The sequence below is a fragment of the Leucopleurus acutus genome (genome assembly GCF_964270905.1).
Source record: "Leucopleurus acutus genome assembly, chromosome: 19".
Taxonomy (NCBI): domain Eukaryota; kingdom Metazoa; phylum Chordata; class Mammalia; order Artiodactyla; family Delphinidae; genus Leucopleurus; species Leucopleurus acutus.
Genome location: NC_139161.1, coordinates 49099307 through 49117146, shown reverse-complemented (window position 1 = coordinate 49117146; position 17840 = coordinate 49099307). Strand labels below are relative to the sequence as shown.

The window sequence follows — 17840 nt, the reverse complement described above, 5'->3', positions numbered from 1 at the left end:
ATTCCAGACTTTCTTCTATGTATTTGTGTACACAAATATATACCCTTAGAAAATATATGGTGATATTTATGTTTTAATATTTTTAATGTACGTATTTTTCTGCAGCTTTTTTTCACTCAGTAATGTGTCATAGAATCTTTCCATGGTATATAATAAATTATCTCATTGTTTTTAACTGCTTAATATTCTATAATATGGATAAACCATGATTCATTTAATATGGATAAACCATAAGTTATTACTCTGATAGCTACTGGGTTATTAAAATAGTGCTGCAACAAACATCTTTGTGTGGACCACTCTGTGAACCCATGTGTGTTTAGGATAGATACTGAAGAGAATTCCTTTGCGTATAGGGCATGTGCTAAGTTACATTTGTAATAGACACTCCTAGTTGCCCTTCAGAGTGGCTGTGGCAGTTCACACTCCCACCAGCAGAGGGAGGGGCTCTTTCCTCCACACTGCCACCAATTGATACTAAAGACATGAATTAAAAACATAGTCAGTGGGCTTCCCTGATGGCACAGTGGTTAAGAATCCGCCTGCCAATGTAGGGAACACGGGTTCAAGCCCTGGTCCGGGAAGATCCCACATGCTGCAGAGCAACTAAGCCCGTGTGCCACAACTACTGAGTCTGTGTTCTAGAGCCCGTGAGCCACAACTACTGAAGCCTGCGTGCCTAGAGCCTGTGCTCCGCAACAAGAGAAGCCACCGCAATGAGAAGCCCACGCACCGCAACGAAGAGTAGCCCCCGCTCGCTGCAACTAGAGAAAGCCCGTGTGCAGCAACGAAGACCCAACGCAGCCAAAAATAAATAAATTTAAAAAACAAACAAACAATAAAACCTGGTCAGTGAAAAGTGATACCTTGTTTTAAGGTGGATTATCCTGATAGTAGTGAGGTCAACCATCTCTTCATGTTTATTGGCCTTTTCTGTTTCTTTTTGTGTGAATTGCCTGCTCATGGCCTCTGCTCATGGCCTCTGCTCATGTCCTCTGCCCATTTTTATTTGGGGCTGTCATTTTCTATTGATTTGTAGGATTTCTTTGCTCTACTTTCATACTTTGCTTTACATCCAGGGACAGTGTCTCTTCTTCTCAGAACTGTCTTGACTATCGCACATTTCTCATTGACATATCTTTAAAAAATTTTAGAATCAGTGTATCAAGTTCAATGAATAACCCTGCTGAATTCGGTATTGCTTTTATTATTACAGGTCATTTTGAGACGAGGTATCATGTATATAATCAACACCATTTGTTTAATCTTCCTCAGGCTAATAAGCCCATTCTGAATAGTCATTTATTTAATGCTATTGCTGTGTGATAAAAATTAAAATAGTTTACCTTACTGTCAAGTCTCATTTTCTTTTGAAATAATTATTATCTCTTTCAGCATATTTCTTTTTAAAATACCTATTATCTGAACTGTTACAACGGGCTACTGGTGGATTGTGCAACAGCAGGTGTCTTGTTTTTCTAGCAATCCCCAAAGTGAGACTGGAGACAATCTACATTTGCGGCGTAGATGAGATGAGTACCCAGGATGTCTTTTCCTATTTTAAAGAATATCCTCCGGCCCACATCGAGTGGTTGGATGATACCTCCTGTAAGTAACCCAGGTCACTTGAATATGCTTTTGTTTATGATATTAAAAGAATTTTTGCCATCTCAAATGGTGAGTGATTTTGGCCAGACTATGTGTAACCTCTGCCTTTAGCCTAGGAGAGGGAAAATTGCTCACTGCTGAGAACCAGAGTGCCCTAACCAGTCTGCCAGATCGTACTCCATGCGTATTCTAAGTCAGCTCAGAGGTGGTTATCCGGCCTCTAGGAGGATGGTTGTTGGCAGCTGAGTCCAGGGTACATGAGTGAGGCCTCTCTTAACACCCACAGTTTCCCAACAAAGGGGTGGGTCCAACTGCATAGACTTGGGGCTGCATTTTCAGGGCTTTAGACTTTGTCATTGCAACTTGCCATACAGCTTTTCAGAGGGCCATCTCTGACCTAGAACTAGACCAGAACCCTCTGACACAGTGCCAGACCTCTCATCTCTGCTTGCTTTGGACTGTGTTTTCTGGAGCTTCATCTGCTGGCCCTAATCTGGGGACTGTTCCACTTGTGAGCTAACTGTAATTTTTAACTTGCGTCCCCTCTCCAAGTCTGGCCTGACCTTTGGTACCCACTCTGCTGGCTTCTTGTCTTGTCTCACTTCTAGTCTGGCTTTACTTTCTGCCAGTGTGCTGACCTGCTTTTCCCGGCTGCTTTCTTAGATGTTAATTCATTGAAAGAAGAAGAAGCATGACTGAGTAAAAGTTTTTCTCTTTTTTCTTAACTTAGACCATCCAAATCAGGGGATGGCAAGCCTTTTTTATAAAGGGCTGGATGATAAATATTATAGGCTTTGCAGGCCATACAGTCTCTGTGGAATCTACCCAGCTTTGCCGTTGTAGCGTGAAAGCAGCTATAGACAATACAACTGAATGAGCCTGGCTGTTCTCTGTAGAACTTTGTTTACAAAAACAGGTGGCAGGTGTGTAGTTCATTATACGTTAGTTATAACTAAATAAAGCCGGTTCAAGTATAAATAGATAAATGGATGGGTGATGGATGGATGGATGAATGAATCAATGATAGCAGGTGGTGGACTGGATTTGCTAACGCCTGATTTATCTAATTAAAACTGTAGCTAAGGGATGTTAGAGTCAGAGGAACCCTTAGAATCATCCAGTTCACCTATCTCGTATTGTACATCAGAAACTGAGAAACAGAAGCGGGAGGTTATTTGCTCAAGACCATGTGGCATATTATTAACAAAGATGAGAATCTTTAGACCTTCGTTTCCCAAACTGAGATACAGGAGTAACATAAGTTTGAGAAACGCTGCTTTAAAGTTAAACTTCTCAAAACCCTTTTCTTGCTAAATTCTCTTAAAGAAGCAAATTAAATTGATTACTGCAAAGCCGGGTGGCTGTCACGCCTCCATTCTATATATCCCATGGATGCCATCGTCACCCACACCTCACAGTAGGGAAACATCATTTAGCATGTCTGGATAACAAGGAACAGCAGAGGGCTTCCATGTAGGGGGCAGTAGAATAAAGGATAATCTAAATTTATTTGAGAATTTTCACCATCATCATCATCAAGAACTGCTAACACTTATGTATAACAGCCACTGTATGCCAGGCAGTTTTAATATACAGAACCCTTTTTCATGGAGTACTTGACCATTATTTTGTGGACCCAGTTTGGGAATGTAGCTCTAGGTTGATTTTATCAAAGAAGTTTTACTACCAGGTTCTGTAGTTCCTTTCATTAGTTGGTGTGTACATTTACTGATGCCAGTCCATAGCTGAATGAGACTTTAGCAGTGAATATGATGTAGTCTCTGTTCTCAAGAAACTTAACCATTTGGATGTGATGTAACGTGTTATCTTATTTTAGGTAATGTGGTTTGGTTGGATGAAATGACAGCCACACGAGCCCTTATCAATATGAGTTCCCTGCCAGCCCTGGATAAGATAAGAAGCAGGGATGCCAATGAGGACAAGTCGTCTGAGAAAAGTAAAAAAGGTAACTGACCACAAAGGAGGGACTTTGGGGCTAAAAGTCCTGTCCTTTACAACTTGAGTTTCTGTGCAGTGTTCTATAGCATCTCATCGCCAGTTATTTCTGAAATAAGCTATGATGCTTTGGATCATTAGTAAAGAGGAGGAGAAAATATAAGACTTAGCATGTATGAGATGGAGTTAAGATTCATCTTGTCCCTCACGTTCCATTTTAGACAAGCAGGCAGACAGTTCCGACGACGATGAGGCTGAAGAAGGAGAAGTTGAAGATGAGAACGCAAGTGATGTAGAGGTCAGTGAGAGGGCAAAGGTGTCTGTAAGGTTTCACTGTAAACAACTGCTTACTGTCTTGGTATTTAAGCCTTAAAGACTTAATACAGTACGTTGTGTTCCTCCTCTGGCTTTCACCATTATACCTCCTGAGGGGGCACCAGGCTCTTGGCCTTTAAGTTCGTGTGGCTATAATGAATGATTCATCTTGAGATCTTAGTACTCACTCTTCTGTATGAAAGGAAATGGTTTTATTGAGAAATCCTTTGAAATGCTATCAAATCAGTAAAATTAAGGAATAGCAAGTAATGGCATATTTCCTAATGGCATATGTACTATTGTTGGAAATATTAAAGTGTATTCATTTTAAAATTATTTATTAAATGCCTACCATATACCAAATTCTAGGTGCTGGGGTTATAGCGTCAAGCAAAACAAAGTCCTTACCCTGTCGGAGCCTACATTCTAGTGGGGTAGACAGACAATACACTGATACACAGATATGTAATATAATGTCAGGAAGTGATGAGTGCTGTGAAGAAAAGTAAAGAAGGGTAAGCAGATAGAGAATGATGGAGACGATTCTTTTAGACGAGGTGGTCAGGGAAGACCTCTGACTTAGACATCCTGCAGAGGAACTGGTGCTGTAATGCTGATGGGTATTAGTAAAGGTAGATTGCTTTCTTAATCAGTGGTAACTTTGCTGCTGAATGAATATGAAAAAGGCTTTAATTTTTATGTCGAAAATGCTCTTTTTCCTTAAGTTGGACACGTTGTCTCAGGTAGAAGAAGAATCTCTGCTAAGAAATGATCTTCGTCCAGCGAACAAACTTGCTAAAGGAAATAGGTTATTCATGAGATTTGCTACAAAAGGTAAATGATAATTGGTATTGATTTTTATTTTTTATTTATTTTTATTTTTAATCAAAGTGATTTTTATTGAGTGATACCTCTCTTGAATCAGAACTTAGGTCAAGTAATCTCAAAGATCCTTCAAACTATAATATTCTGTGCTTATAAAATCAATGACTTGCTGCCTGAGTTGGAATTTCACACATTGAAAGTGAATATTAGTTATTTGTATACTTTTGTGGTTTCTAGCTAAAGTAAGTTACTTTCTGTCAAAGCTGGTTTGTCCCATGTGCTTTTCAGCCAGTTTATCATCTGAACTATGAAAACTTTAAAATTGTATTTTAGGTATCATAGCAATACCTTCCTGGACATTGCTAGTAGTGCCATTCAACTCTAATTCTGTAAAGAATTAAATTAAAAGCCTCTTAACAATTCATAAGGCTTTTTACACATAATGATTTGGGTACACATTAATAATGTGTGTGTGGTGGTGGGGGTTGAGTCAGTTGAGAGTTAATTGGAAATGACAACTCTTCACCCCTGAACACTTCAGTAAGTATTTCTGAAGAACAAGGACTTGGTTTTACACACAGTTATCAAAATCAGGGAACTTAGCATTAATACAGTACTGTTACCTAATTCGGAGCCCACATTCAGATTGTACCAGCTCCCCACTTTGTGTATTTAAACTACCTGGGGGGAAAAAAAACTACCTGGCACACAGTGAGTGCTGTGTCAGTGTTAAGAGTTCATGCTGCTGCTGCTGCTGACGATGATGATTATCAAATACATTTGGATTATTCTTTATACTACTCCCGCACTGAACTAGGATCCACTCCAGGACTGGGTATTTAAGTCTGCCATGTCGCCTTAGTCTCCCTGAATATGGAACTACTCCTTTGTTTTCCTTGACTGGGACATTTTTAAAGAGGATAGGCTCATTATTTTATAGGCTGCCCCTTAGTTTGTCTGATGTCTCCTAATTAAATTCGGGTTGTGCGTTTATACCACAGACGTGACCTTGTGTCATTTTCAGTGCATCATGTCAGGAGGCACATTGTATTTATTTATCCCCTTCCTGAGGATGTTAGCTTTTATCACTTGGTTAAGGTAATGATCGCCAGGTTTCTCCACTATAAAGTTACTCTTTTTCCATTTATAATTTAAAGGTTTGTGGGGAGATGCTTTGAGGTTATGTAAATAGCCTGTTCCTCATCCAACTTCCATGCCGTAGCTTTAGATCCATTGATGACTTTTTAGCTCTCTCATTTATTAGTTGGCAGTCTGCCGTAAGGAAGAGCTTTCCCTTTTTACCCATTTGTTTATGTATTTACTTATCTTTTTTACTTATATCAGTTTAGATTCATGGAGTTTTATTCAGTGGGTTATCATCCATTCTATCATTATTTTGATTCACAAATTATTTTGGATTTGGCCAGTAGAGCCTCTTCAAACTGTGTTCTTGTGACACGCCTTCATGATTCTTTGAGTTCTTTCTTTATGGCACAATAAAACATCTTGTTTTGCCAGACTCAACTTGTACTTTCCCTGCCCCAGATCTGGAATCAGCCATTTCTCCAAGGAGCTGGTGGGCATGTTTTTTGTAGGGTGCACATTCTGGTTTGTGACACCAAGTTTATCTCTAGCACTGGGTACATTCTCATTGGTGTTCATCCGTTGCGTTCAGTGAGTGCCCAGGGAGCTGTCAAGAGACCTTTATATTATGAAAATATGTGTGCTCACTGACCACCTTTTCTTCCTGTTAACTGGCATTTTAACTTGATAAATGGGGTCTTTTCTTCATTTACTTATTCGAGGGACCATTTGTGTGCATTCTGGATATATGGTGCTGTGCTGTTTTCCTTAAGCCATTTTGAGGAACATCACGGTAAACTGGAAAAAAAATGGTTTGCCAAATACATGGACCTGTGTATAATCTGTTTCTTTGACCCTGATTCTGTGTTATTGGAGTGTTGTCATTCAGAGATGAATATCATCTTTCAGGGGGCAGTGAAAATGCCACCTCTTCTAAAAGCCTTTTTGATTCCTGAACGCTGGTGATAACTGATGCTCCCCTGTGCTTCTTGGAACCTAGTATATTGTATTGTTGTTAATAGTATTTTCTCTATGAAGTCATCTCCCTAACAGCAGCTTAACCTCCCTCGTCTCTGAATTTTGCTCCACCCCCTCCACAAGGCAGTGCGTTAGGAGGCGCTCAGAGAGTGAGTGTTTCTAGTGCGTCCTCCCCTTTTGTTGGCTGATTGTGCTGATCTGATCCCAGCCATGAAAAACATTCTTTTTTTTTTTTAAACCCATTCAACATTGTCTTCACACTCACAGGAAATCCTTGGTAACTTGTAATTAATTTTTAGATGACAAAAAGGAACTTGGAGCAGCGAGAAGAAGTCAGTATTACATGAAATATGGGAATCCAAATTACGGAGGCATGAAAGGAATTCTTAGTAATTCTTGGTGAGTCCAAAACCTTAAAATACGATAGTTTAAATAGTACGTAAGCTTTTCATAATCCTTCAGTTGGTATTCTGCAGTGGAATGTCAACACCGTATGTGGACGTGAAGGAAAACAAGAAGAAAGAATTCAAGATTTTTAACTGTGGTAAATGGTGTGAGAATGCTGACTTTCAGTTTCATGTGAAATATCTCGGTTTCAGCACCTAACATTGTGTCAGGGTGTAGTTGAAATTAACTAGTGGATTTCAAGGCCCTTCCTGCTGGTTTTTGATTATGTGCTTGTTTTGGCAATGTTGCAGGAAGCGAAGATACCATTCCCGTCGCATTCAGCGGGATGTGATCAAGAAGAGAGCCCTGATTGGGGACGACGTTGGCTTGACATCCTATGAACACCGACATTCCGGTAGTTGCCTGCTCAGCTCTTGGGTAGACACATGTTTGGCTCCTGAAATCATATTTTTATTCTTAATACAGTCTCTTAAGGTTCCAAACTTTATCATCCTCTCTTCCTTGCCCTCACCCTCTGCCAACATATAGGAAAGTAAGTCAAGTCACAATTAATTTGAAATTGCCCCGTACAAAGAGGTCAAATGATTTTATAAAAGCCGTTCTAACAATAAAGGCAAGATGTAGGAAAAATTAAAACTTTTCTTAGGAATCTAATTTTCCTATTAATATCAAAAGCTGCATGAAAAAAATTTTTAATTATTTTGTTGGATGAGTTGATTTGATCGTTCCTTTGTCTGATGAAAATAAGCTGCTATGTTTAGCGTTCTGTGCTTACTGGCTTGCGCACGTGAATGCCTCAGTAAAGTGGGATATCATGACTTGGGTTTCATTTTGTTTCTTTCTTCTTTTTTCTTTTTCTTTCTTTTTTTCTTCCTCTCTCTCCCCTCCCTCCCCCCACCCTCCCTACCCCCCCTCCTCCCTTCCTCCCTTCCTCCCTTCCTTCCATCCTTCCTTTTGGTGCTTATTGTGAAAGAACCATTTTCATTATGTTTTATAAAGATTTGTTTATTTTGAATCTGATCTGTGAAAATCTTCTATATGCTTTGTAGAACCAGCCAAGTCAGCATACAAACACAGAATAACACGCATACACATTTATCATTGTAATAGGGACAGGGAGAGATGAAATCTCTACATTTTAATTTCATGTGAATATCCAAACTTGTATATTTGAAATCTGCATCTTAACGCACATACTTTTCTGATACACAGTTAGGCTTTTCCAATTTCAGTTACTTTTATCTTCATTATATAATCTTTATATTCATATTAAAGAAATTAAAAAACAAATTGCCTCTAATTCTAGCACTCCAAGATTCACAACTGATTTCATTTTACATTTTTCCTTTGTCTCTTTTCACAATAAATACTATAATAACTGTTGTGGACATATATTTTATATTCTTCTTCAAGCATTCTACTTACAAGCATTTTTCCATGACTTTTAAAGGTACATTTCATTATTCATGGCGGTTATGTTCTATAAAGTCACCGTGATCATTGAAAACGATTCAGAGACTCTAATCACACCTTTTTTTTTTTTTTTTGCGGTAAGTGGGCCTCTCACTGTTGTGGCCTCTCCCGTTGTGGAGCACAGGCTCTGGATGCGCAGGCTCAGCGCCCATGGCTCAGCGCCCATGGCTCACGGGCCAAGCCTCTCCACAGCATGTGGGATCTTCCCGGACCGGGGCACGAACCCACGTCCCCTGCATCTGCAGGCGTACTCTCAACCGCTGCGCCACCAGGGAAGCCCTAATCACACCATTTTTGTCAACTGATCAGTATATAACTTTGTTTGATGTGGGTTTCTGCTTAAAGACACCTCATTTACTACATACCGTTGATGCACTAACATTGGACTCGAGGCCAGCAGCAGTGTAACTCATGCCCGAACAAAGCTTATCTAACACACGTATTTTCTCCATATGGCGCATCACAGCCTCATTGCGTTTAGGAACACTAGGCAGCTTTGGAACTATGCTCAGAGGCTATTTTAAACAAGGGAATCACCAATAAAAGCCACAAAAGTGTTAAAAATTAGCACTCGCTGGACTGCAAAAAGGACACTTGTTTACAGTGTGAGAGAGAAAACAAAAAAGATGTGGCTTTGCTTGCCCGCGGCTGGGAACATGCATGGCTGGTGCCTCAAATTTTTTGCTGCTCCTGTGCATGTCCACAAATGATCACGAAAGCGCCATGGGTTTTGATTCTGGAGTTACAAATAAAATTGGCAAATTCACAAATACAGAATCTGTGAATAATGATGAGGGTCTGTATTTTAGATAACTTTGTAATATGGCATCAGGCTGCTCGTTCATACTTTACCTAGACATTCTTTGTTGTCGTAACCAGATTAGCACTATTATACATAATGCCCCAATAAACTCTAAGGATGGGAATCCCATCTTTTAAAAAGGTCACTGACGTAGAATAGAAAATTGGATTTGTTAGTTTTAGGGCTTTTCCTAACGTTTTTTGGTTAAATTCCTTAGGACTAGTGAATGTTCCTGAGGAACCCATCGAGGAGGAGGAAGAGGAGGAGGAGGAAGAGGCGGACCAGGACATGGATGCTGATGACAGGGTGGTGGTGGAGTACCACGAGGAGCTCCCAGCCCTCAAGCAGACCCGGGAGCGGAGCACGTCTAGGCGGTCCAGTGCCAGCGGCTCAGACTCGGATGAAATGGACTATGATCTCGAACTGAAAATGATTTCCACCCCTTCGCCAAAGAAGAGCATGAAAATGACGATGTATGCGGACGAAGTGGAATCTCAGCTGAAAAATATCAGGTAAAAATATTTTTTTGTTTTTATCAGTGCTAGCTTTTAATTTGATTTAAAAAATTACTAAGTTCTTCTTAATACCAGTTACTAACTTCTTCTTAATGCCTCTTAATTTTATATCCACTTTTATCTTTTCTAATTTCAGTCCTTTGTAGAATTTGAATAAAAGCATCTGATTTTTCCTCTTAATGTACAAGAGGTGATCCTTGTTATAAAAGCTGCAACGATATAGAAAGTGAAGTCACCTGTAATCTCCTCTTCTAAGAGAACGACTGTTAGCAATTGGGTGAATTACTTTCCTGCTAGTTTTATGTGTATACATAACACATAAAGAAATTATAGATATCTTTGTACAAAAATTAAGTTATACTGTTTACATTGTTTTGACATACGCTTTTTCCATTTAATGTAGTGTAGACGTCTGCTAATTTTTCAAGTGTATGTAGTCCATTGTGTGAAAGTGTCGTTGTTTATTTAACCAATCCCTTATTGATGGAGATTTCTGTTTTGTTTTTTTTTCCCTTGGCTGCGCCATGCGGCTCACAGGATCTTAGTTCCCCAACCAGCGATCAAACCTGGGCCCTCGGCAGTGAAAGAGCAGTGCCCTAACCACTGGGATGCCAGGGGATTCCCTGGATTTCTGTTTTCTTACTGGTGCAACAACTAGATAAATTCTAGTTACTGCATAAGTCAAGGCACATGTTTTAAAATGTGATGTTGCTAAATTTCCTTCCAAAAAGGTTTTACTCAAATTACCACCTGTTGCCTACATAATTCACCAACCTTAGGTATTATCACTCTGATTTTTGCTATTCATGGACGAAAAAATACAATTATTTTAATATGCGTTCTTTGATGACCAGTGGAGCTGAGCAGATTCCTGAGGGCAGATCGCATATGCATGGCTCAGAGAGGGCTCGAGGCTGGGGTGCTCTCTAAGAGTTCTTGATGGTGTGTTTGGGAAAAGGGAAGAAAAAACTTTTAAGCTGGTTGGTTTGTATGGCCTTGTTCACATCCTTATTTTTAGTTTTCAGAGAACTCTCCAGTGGCAAATGCTGCCAGAATAATGGAACTCGTCCCCTGACATGGTGGGAGAGGTCTTTGGCAGAGACGTCTGTCCTTTAACGAAAGGGGTTGTAGACTCCGTTGTGTCTAGACTATAGCCAGATCACAGCCTGGGTGAGCAGAGGCCTCCAGCCCTCTGCAGGCTTCTACTTAGCGTTTGTCCCAGGAGGAGGGGGCTCGCAGGTACGTGCTCTGCGATGGCTTGCAGATGCCGTGTGCGGAAACCACCCCGGAAGACTCGGGCCTGCTCAACCCCAAGCAGCCTCTTTACAGCAGGCTGGTCCTGGCTTTTGTAAGCAAATAATTACTGGTTTATGGTGTTGTAAGTGAATGTTGGTTGGCCGTGTTAGATTGGGTTTCTTAAATTGTTTTTCCAGAGTGTATGAGATTGTTGTATGAGTGTTATCCCACAGTTCAAGTTGGTTTACTGTTCCCCCACCCCCCTTTTTAAAGGAACTCCATGAAGGCAGATACTCTATCTACAAGCAATATAAAAAACCGAATTGGTAACAAATTAACACCTGAGAAATTTGCAGATGTCCGACATTTGTTAGATGAAAAACGTCAACACACACGTCCACGGCCACCTGGCAGCAGTACTAAAACAGGTATTGTTGAGTTGTGTATCTGGGCTTCATTCTGAGTTCCAGAAAGCAAATGCAGACAGGGATAGGTTCTTGGATAAAACACTGTCATTTACGGACCAATTTAGTAGTCCTGATTCATCACTTCTAAATTTTGGGTTAGGCATTGGCACTTTTGGACATGAAATTTAATCAGACTTTTGCAATACTCATTTTCAATATTTTTGTCCCAAACAATTATTTTACTCTGTATGTCATTGGTATACTTCATACATAAGGATAATAGAAATTAATTCGGGTTGTTGTATAAATGGTTAAGAGTTTGAACTGGTTAGTTTATATGTGCAAACACGCATATAGTGGGTACTTGGCCATGCCTGCTATGTGCCAGGGCTAGATGCTGGGAGTGTTAGAAGTCTTTGCAGGGGATGCAAAGTAATCATGGAACTCAGATGGAAAAACATAAGGGCACACATTCAGGTCATTCCACCTGAAGCAGAATGGAGTAAGTGCTGTGATAGGGCACTGTGAGCAATGGGCTGTGGGAGCAGAGAGGGGAGGTGGATCTGTTGGGGGAAGATCTGTTGTGGGATGCTTCTCAGAGCACGTGGCTGTGGAGTGAGGCCTCGGAGAGGAAATAGGATCTCAGTTGGCAAACCTAATTTTTTTGAGGTGGGAAGTAACCTGATCTTATATCTATTTTAGAAAGGTAACTTGGTGGCGGCGTAGCGTGTGACAGAGAGTTAAGTAAGTAACAAGGGCCTGAACTAGATCAGGGACAGTGGAGGCAGAACTGATGAGTGTCAGCCTTGGAGAGGAAGAAGACTCAGCGCTGGGAATTGCGGGAGGAAAGGGAGAGAAGCCAAGGGGCCCAGCCCTGAGGGGCTGAAAGATGGGGGTGCTGTCCTCAGAGAGCATAGGCAAGGTGGGTGAAAGCCCAGCACAGGGACTTGCTAATAAATGTGTTTTTGTGGTTGCTGTTATTGTGAGAGGGAGCTCAGGAGGACAGGCAGGTTTCTGGGGGGGCGGGGCTTGGAGGAAAAACAAATATGATTTGGGACATCTTCCCTTGATCCTTTGCTTTTTGTCAGTCTCATTACAACTATTGTTCAATGTAATAGTTTATTGAGAACTTCTTACATGTTCAGAGATTGCGGCTTCTGTCCTCAGGGAGCTTGCAGTATTTCTTGTTAGCCGAAATGTTCGTAAATTATTTGCTCTGCTTGATCCTACTACAGAAAACACAAAGCAAACAATTCTGCCTGAGAAGTTCCTTTCTGGAGCAGTCAGCTAAGGTTTTTTCCCCCTGCGAGCCCCTGGGGATTCTCATTTGAATTTTCCCAGAGAATCCAGACTCTGTAGAGGGAAGGCTCTTAAAAGCCTGGTTGTGCTGGACCCCATGTCCAGCGCGTGTCTAAACCTTGGGGAGATTTGGTACCAGGTCCTGCAGAGATCTCAGGTTGACAGTACAGATAGCAAAGCATATGCACGTGGTCATGGTAGTACTTTTTTTCTTTTTCTAGATATACGCCAGCGATTAGGAAAAAGACCACATTCTCCGGAAAAGGCTTTTAGTAGTAACCCAGTCGTTCGGAGAGAGCCCTTTTCTGATGTACATAGTAGGCTAGGTGTTCCCAGGCAAGATGTTAAAGGCCTCTACTCTGATACTCGGGAGAAGAAATCAGGTTGGTAACACTGAAAACTGATGGGGAAGGGAATTGGGTAAGAGCAGAGACGATGGGTGTAGCACAGAAATACTTTGTTAGCAGAAGGCAGGAAATAGTATATGACAAAAATAAATTATTTTTCCTCTTTCATTATAGTCATTGTCATCATCATCATCATAATGGTAACAGTGTGGAAAATTTAGAAAATGGGAAAAAAGACCCACCTCTGATTCTTTCTGTTTAACACAAATACTTTTTAGTTTCATGCTATTCCAGTCTTTGCCCATATAAATATACTATTATTTTCATGTATCATCTTATCATAGGCATTTTTCCACATTGTTACAGCTTTTATAAATAAAACTTTTTTTTTTTTTTTTTTTTGCGGTACGTGGGCCTCTCACTGTTGTGGCCTCTCCCATTGCGGAGCACAGGCTCCGGATGCTCAGGCTCAGTGGCCATGGCTCACGGGCCCAGCCGCTCCGCGGCATGTGGGATCTTCCCGGACCGGGGCACGAACCTGTGTCCCCTGCATCGGCAGGCGGACTCTCAACCACTGCGCCACCAGGGAAGCCCTTATAAATAAAACTTTTAATTGCCTTACAGAGTGTCTATCTTATGAAATTCTGTGTATTTCTCTATTGTTAAATATTAATATTTGAAAAATTAATGGAGAGTGGGCAGAATCTGAAAGTTGACAGTGTAGCAGGCCCATCAGTTTGCAGAATGTTGTAGCTGGGAAGATTTGGGAATGGCCCAGTCCTGGCAGAATGAAGTTGTCCACGGACGGGATGGTGAGTCTCACCAGGCAGGGGCAGGTGTAGTATAAGCAGCCTCCCAGGTGATTCTGATGTGCCTAGCATGGGGTAGGGTGGGGTCGTGGGGGCACATATCCCCGAGCTGAGAGAATCTCCCGTTGGGTCCAGTTCTCTCAGTCTGCAGGCAGGGGACTGCAGCCGGGGAAAGGAGAGGATCTGCCCAAGGCTGCACCACGGTTGCAGGTGCCACGGACAACCCCCCAGCCGCCCCACTGGCTCCATCCCCGCCCCCCCGCCCCGTGCTTCCTGCACGTCAGGTGTTGCCAGTGCCCCTGTTTCTCAGCATCGACTGCCAGAGCTGAAATGCCTTCTCACCCAAACAGGTAGTTTATGGAATCGCTTAGGATCTGCACCCAAGACCAAAGAAAAGAACACGAAGAAAGCGGATCACAGGGCGCCCAGCACAGAAGAAGATGACTCCGAGCTGCAGAGGGCATGGGGGGCTCTGATTAAGGAGAAAGAACAGTCTCGCCAAAAGAAGAGCCGGTTAGATAACTTACCATCTCTCCAGATTGAAGTTAGTCGGGAAAGCAGCTCTGGTTCAGAGGCAGAGTCCTGATGCCCTTGGGGCCCAAGGCAGCTGCCCTGAAGCCTGACATTCTTTTGCAGGGTGGGGTGCACAGTAGGAACCCCCCATGCGGGAGTTGGCGCCCCTCCCGTTCTGGCTCACGCAGTCACCCTCCGCTCTTGCTACTTCAGCAAGACATCTTAAGAATGTGACATGTTTTGAAGGGCATCTATCTAATCTTTTGCTGCAGAGTTATAGTTCTGGGCCCTCATTTCTTTTCCCACCACCCCACAAGCTTTACCCTTTGAGGAAAAGGCAGCCCTCCAGATTTTGTAGACATTTTTCTTAATATTTTTAACATTGTGTCTTTTAAAAGAAATGTTTTACACAGTTCATCCAAAGAGCAGAGAACTGAACTTCTCACTATTGCCTTGGCCCTGACAGCTGTTACCAGCACCCTTTTCCCAAGAAAAGTCAATTCCCAGGTGCTTATTGGACAGCCTTCGAGGGGGAAGATGAGGGAAGCTGCCAGCTCACCCTTCCAGGATCCTAGTGTGGGGGCCGAATCTCATGGACCTGACCTCAGAGGTGCACCCGTGCCGCCCAGGTAGATAAGAGCCGCAGCGTCGATCGCCCTTCGTTCCTCCCTGGGGATTTCTGTTAGGGGGCCTTGTTAGCAATCAGCTTGCAGTGAAGATCAAGTTCAGTGCTGTGGGATTTTTAGGAACAAAAAACTGTGACTTTGGGGTGGATTTTTGTGCTAGGGGTGGGGTCATGGGTTAATGTTGAACAATTTTTAAGTCTGTATTATGTTTAAAAAATATTAATGATTTAAAAGTTTAAATTTTTAATTTTTATATGTGAAAATATTTCCTTTTGGCTACGAGGGAAGCTCAAGTGGTGTCTTCTTATGTGCTGTTAAATATATATTATATACTTTGGAAGAAGGCAAAGAGGGGAGCCGCATTATTTTTAAAGGATCCCAACTGTATAGTCTGTCTGTTGTACATAGAGTTTACCTTGCTTTTTGGCCGCTGTAGGGGAAAAAACCCATCCACCTGAGATGGGAACCTGTCATTTATTATCACTTCAGAAGTGATAACACTGATATTTATTCTTTCTGTCTCCAAGTTCTGGCACTTGAAGACTTCTGCAAAACTGGCAAATAAGATAATAGTTACAGAAATTTTAGTTCATTTATTTCTAAACTCCTTTCAGATTATTTTACCATGAGAAGGTGGTAGGTTATTTTGTCTTCCTGTCTGATTTATATTTTGAAGTATTTAGTGGTGTATTCCTCTGCAGGCTTAAAAATAGTGTCTTACTTCAATTCAGTAGAGCTTAGGAGTTAAAGAGAATAAAGCCTGTGTTGCTTGTGTGATGTCACAGCCCCTCACCTGTCTGGAATGTTCAGCACCCAGTGCAGCTCAGGGTTCTAGAGCTCTTTGCTCTGCCTGAGCTAATGGTCACATGATTAGTTGATTGCAGTGCGGTGCGGTGGAGGGTGGAACGAACGCTTTGTTTAATAAAGAAAGGCGGGGAGACTTGAGAGTTGCAACATGAACTGTGTTGTCCATATTTTGTTGGTTAACCTGCTTTTTCGCTCCCTGTAGAAAGATGAGAGCATGTAACCATGATATGTTTCAGCTTCCTAGTGGGATTCTAGGAAAGAGCTGGTTCTGGTTTCCCTGCCAGTTGAGACCTAAGGTTTCTGAGGTTTCTCAGCTCTTTGCCCATGAAGCACACAGCTGGGAACCAGGTTCTTGAGGAGGGGCCAGGGTCTGGGCGGTTGGTCAAGTGAGAAGTGCAGGGGCTGTAGAGTCAGAGACGCCGACCCCTGGCTCTGCTCCGTGGGCCTGGACCTCAGTTTCCCCTTCTAGCAAATGAATGGGCTGGTACCTGAGCCGCTGGCTTCGTTGGTGCGTCTTAATGGTGTTTTGCTGTCTCAGAGTGGTGGCTGCAGCGGGCTGGCCAGCACCAGTGTCTGTGGCAGGTGCGGGGAGGGTCAAGGAGACAACTGAGGGTGTGCGTGAGGTTGTGGATGGGACTACCCCCACCCCACTCCAGTCTCTGGGCCACTAGTGAGACAAAGAGGTCCCCGTGGTCAGGGTCCCCACTGACGTGCTCTCTGCAGTGTTCAGAAAACTCCCCTTCTCAGACTTGCCCTTGTGTTTCCCAGTCATGACCCTTTCCCACCAGTAGTTCAGGCCCACTTGTCCCATGGCCTTTCAGCCCTCACCAGTCTTTTGCTAGGGATCAAGGAAGGCTTTCAGGAAGGGCGGTGGTGTGTAGTTAAAACTGTTGTGACCAAGAAAAATGCCTACTTCAGCAGCCTTGCAGTTCTCACAAACACGCACAGCCCAGAAAATTACCTTTAAAGACGTTAAGTTTTATTTCCCAAAGTTATTGGCCTTAGCCTCTCACTCTCCAGCCCACTCAACACTCAGATCTTGCAGCGTCTTACGAGTGTTCTGGAAGCCCAGGCCCTTTCTTGGGAGCTGGGGAGCAAAGATGGACAGTCGGTTTAGTCTTTACACATACGAGATTTTAGATACGTTTTGCTGCTTGATAATAATTACAGATACCTCATTTCTGTTTTCCACTCTCCACCTTGGGAGAGGTGCCAACTACCCAGGAGAGCTTGTGGAGCCCAGCACACAATGGAACCTCTCCTCCCCTGGCCTCCTCTAGCCTGACCCCATGAGTCCCTCGCCTTAGGTCAGAAACTGTCTTCTCCCACTCCATCCCTGCAGCAGCCTCTTTACTGGTTCCTCTCCCCTGTCTCTCCTTCTCCATTCTGCACACTGCCGCTGGGATGAACTTTCGGTGTTGTTAGCAGCTTCATTGAGATACGATTTACGTAGCATACGGTTCACCCATTTAAAGTGTACATTTCAGTGGCTTTTAGTAGATTCACAGAGTGGTGCATCCATTGCCATAATCAATGCGAGAATATTTTCATCATCAAAAAGAAACCCTGTACCCATTCGCAGTACCCCATTCCCTGTTCCCCACTGGCAACCACTAACTACTTTTTGTGTCTATGGATTTATCTGTTTTGAACATTTCATATAAATGGAAATCATACACTTTGTGGCTGTTTGTGACTGGTTTCTTTAACTAAACATATTTTCGAGGTTCATCCATGTTGTAATATGTACCAGTACTTCGTTTCTTTTTATTGCTGAGTAACGTTCCATCGTATGGATATACCATATTTTGTTTAGCCATTCATCAGTTGATG

The 17840-nt window shown here is 42.4% G+C and overlaps 1 protein-coding gene across 1 annotated transcript in view; it reads left to right on the top strand.

Moving 5' to 3' along the window:
- NCBP3 (nuclear cap binding subunit 3) overlaps positions 1–17392 on the top strand; it is a gene marked incomplete at its 5' end in the record, with an annotated part of 28959 nt that extends 11567 nt beyond the window's left edge. Inside the window, 11 exons of the mRNA XM_082861079.1 lie at positions 1483–1608; positions 3446–3574; positions 3786–3862; positions 4605–4713; positions 7065–7164; positions 7464–7567; positions 9666–9960; positions 11473–11627; positions 13127–13288; positions 14412–14574; positions 15041–17392. Coding sequence (XP_082717205.1) covers positions 1483–1608; positions 3446–3574; positions 3786–3862; positions 4605–4713; positions 7065–7164; positions 7464–7567; positions 9666–9960; positions 11473–11627; positions 13127–13288; positions 14412–14574; positions 15041–15149 — 1529 coding nt within the window. The 3' untranslated portion in view covers positions 15150–17392. The remainder of the gene's footprint in view (positions 1–1482; positions 1609–3445; positions 3575–3785; positions 3863–4604; positions 4714–7064; positions 7165–7463; positions 7568–9665; positions 9961–11472; positions 11628–13126; positions 13289–14411; positions 14575–15040) is intronic.
- Between the last annotated feature and the right edge of the window lie 448 nt (positions 17393–17840).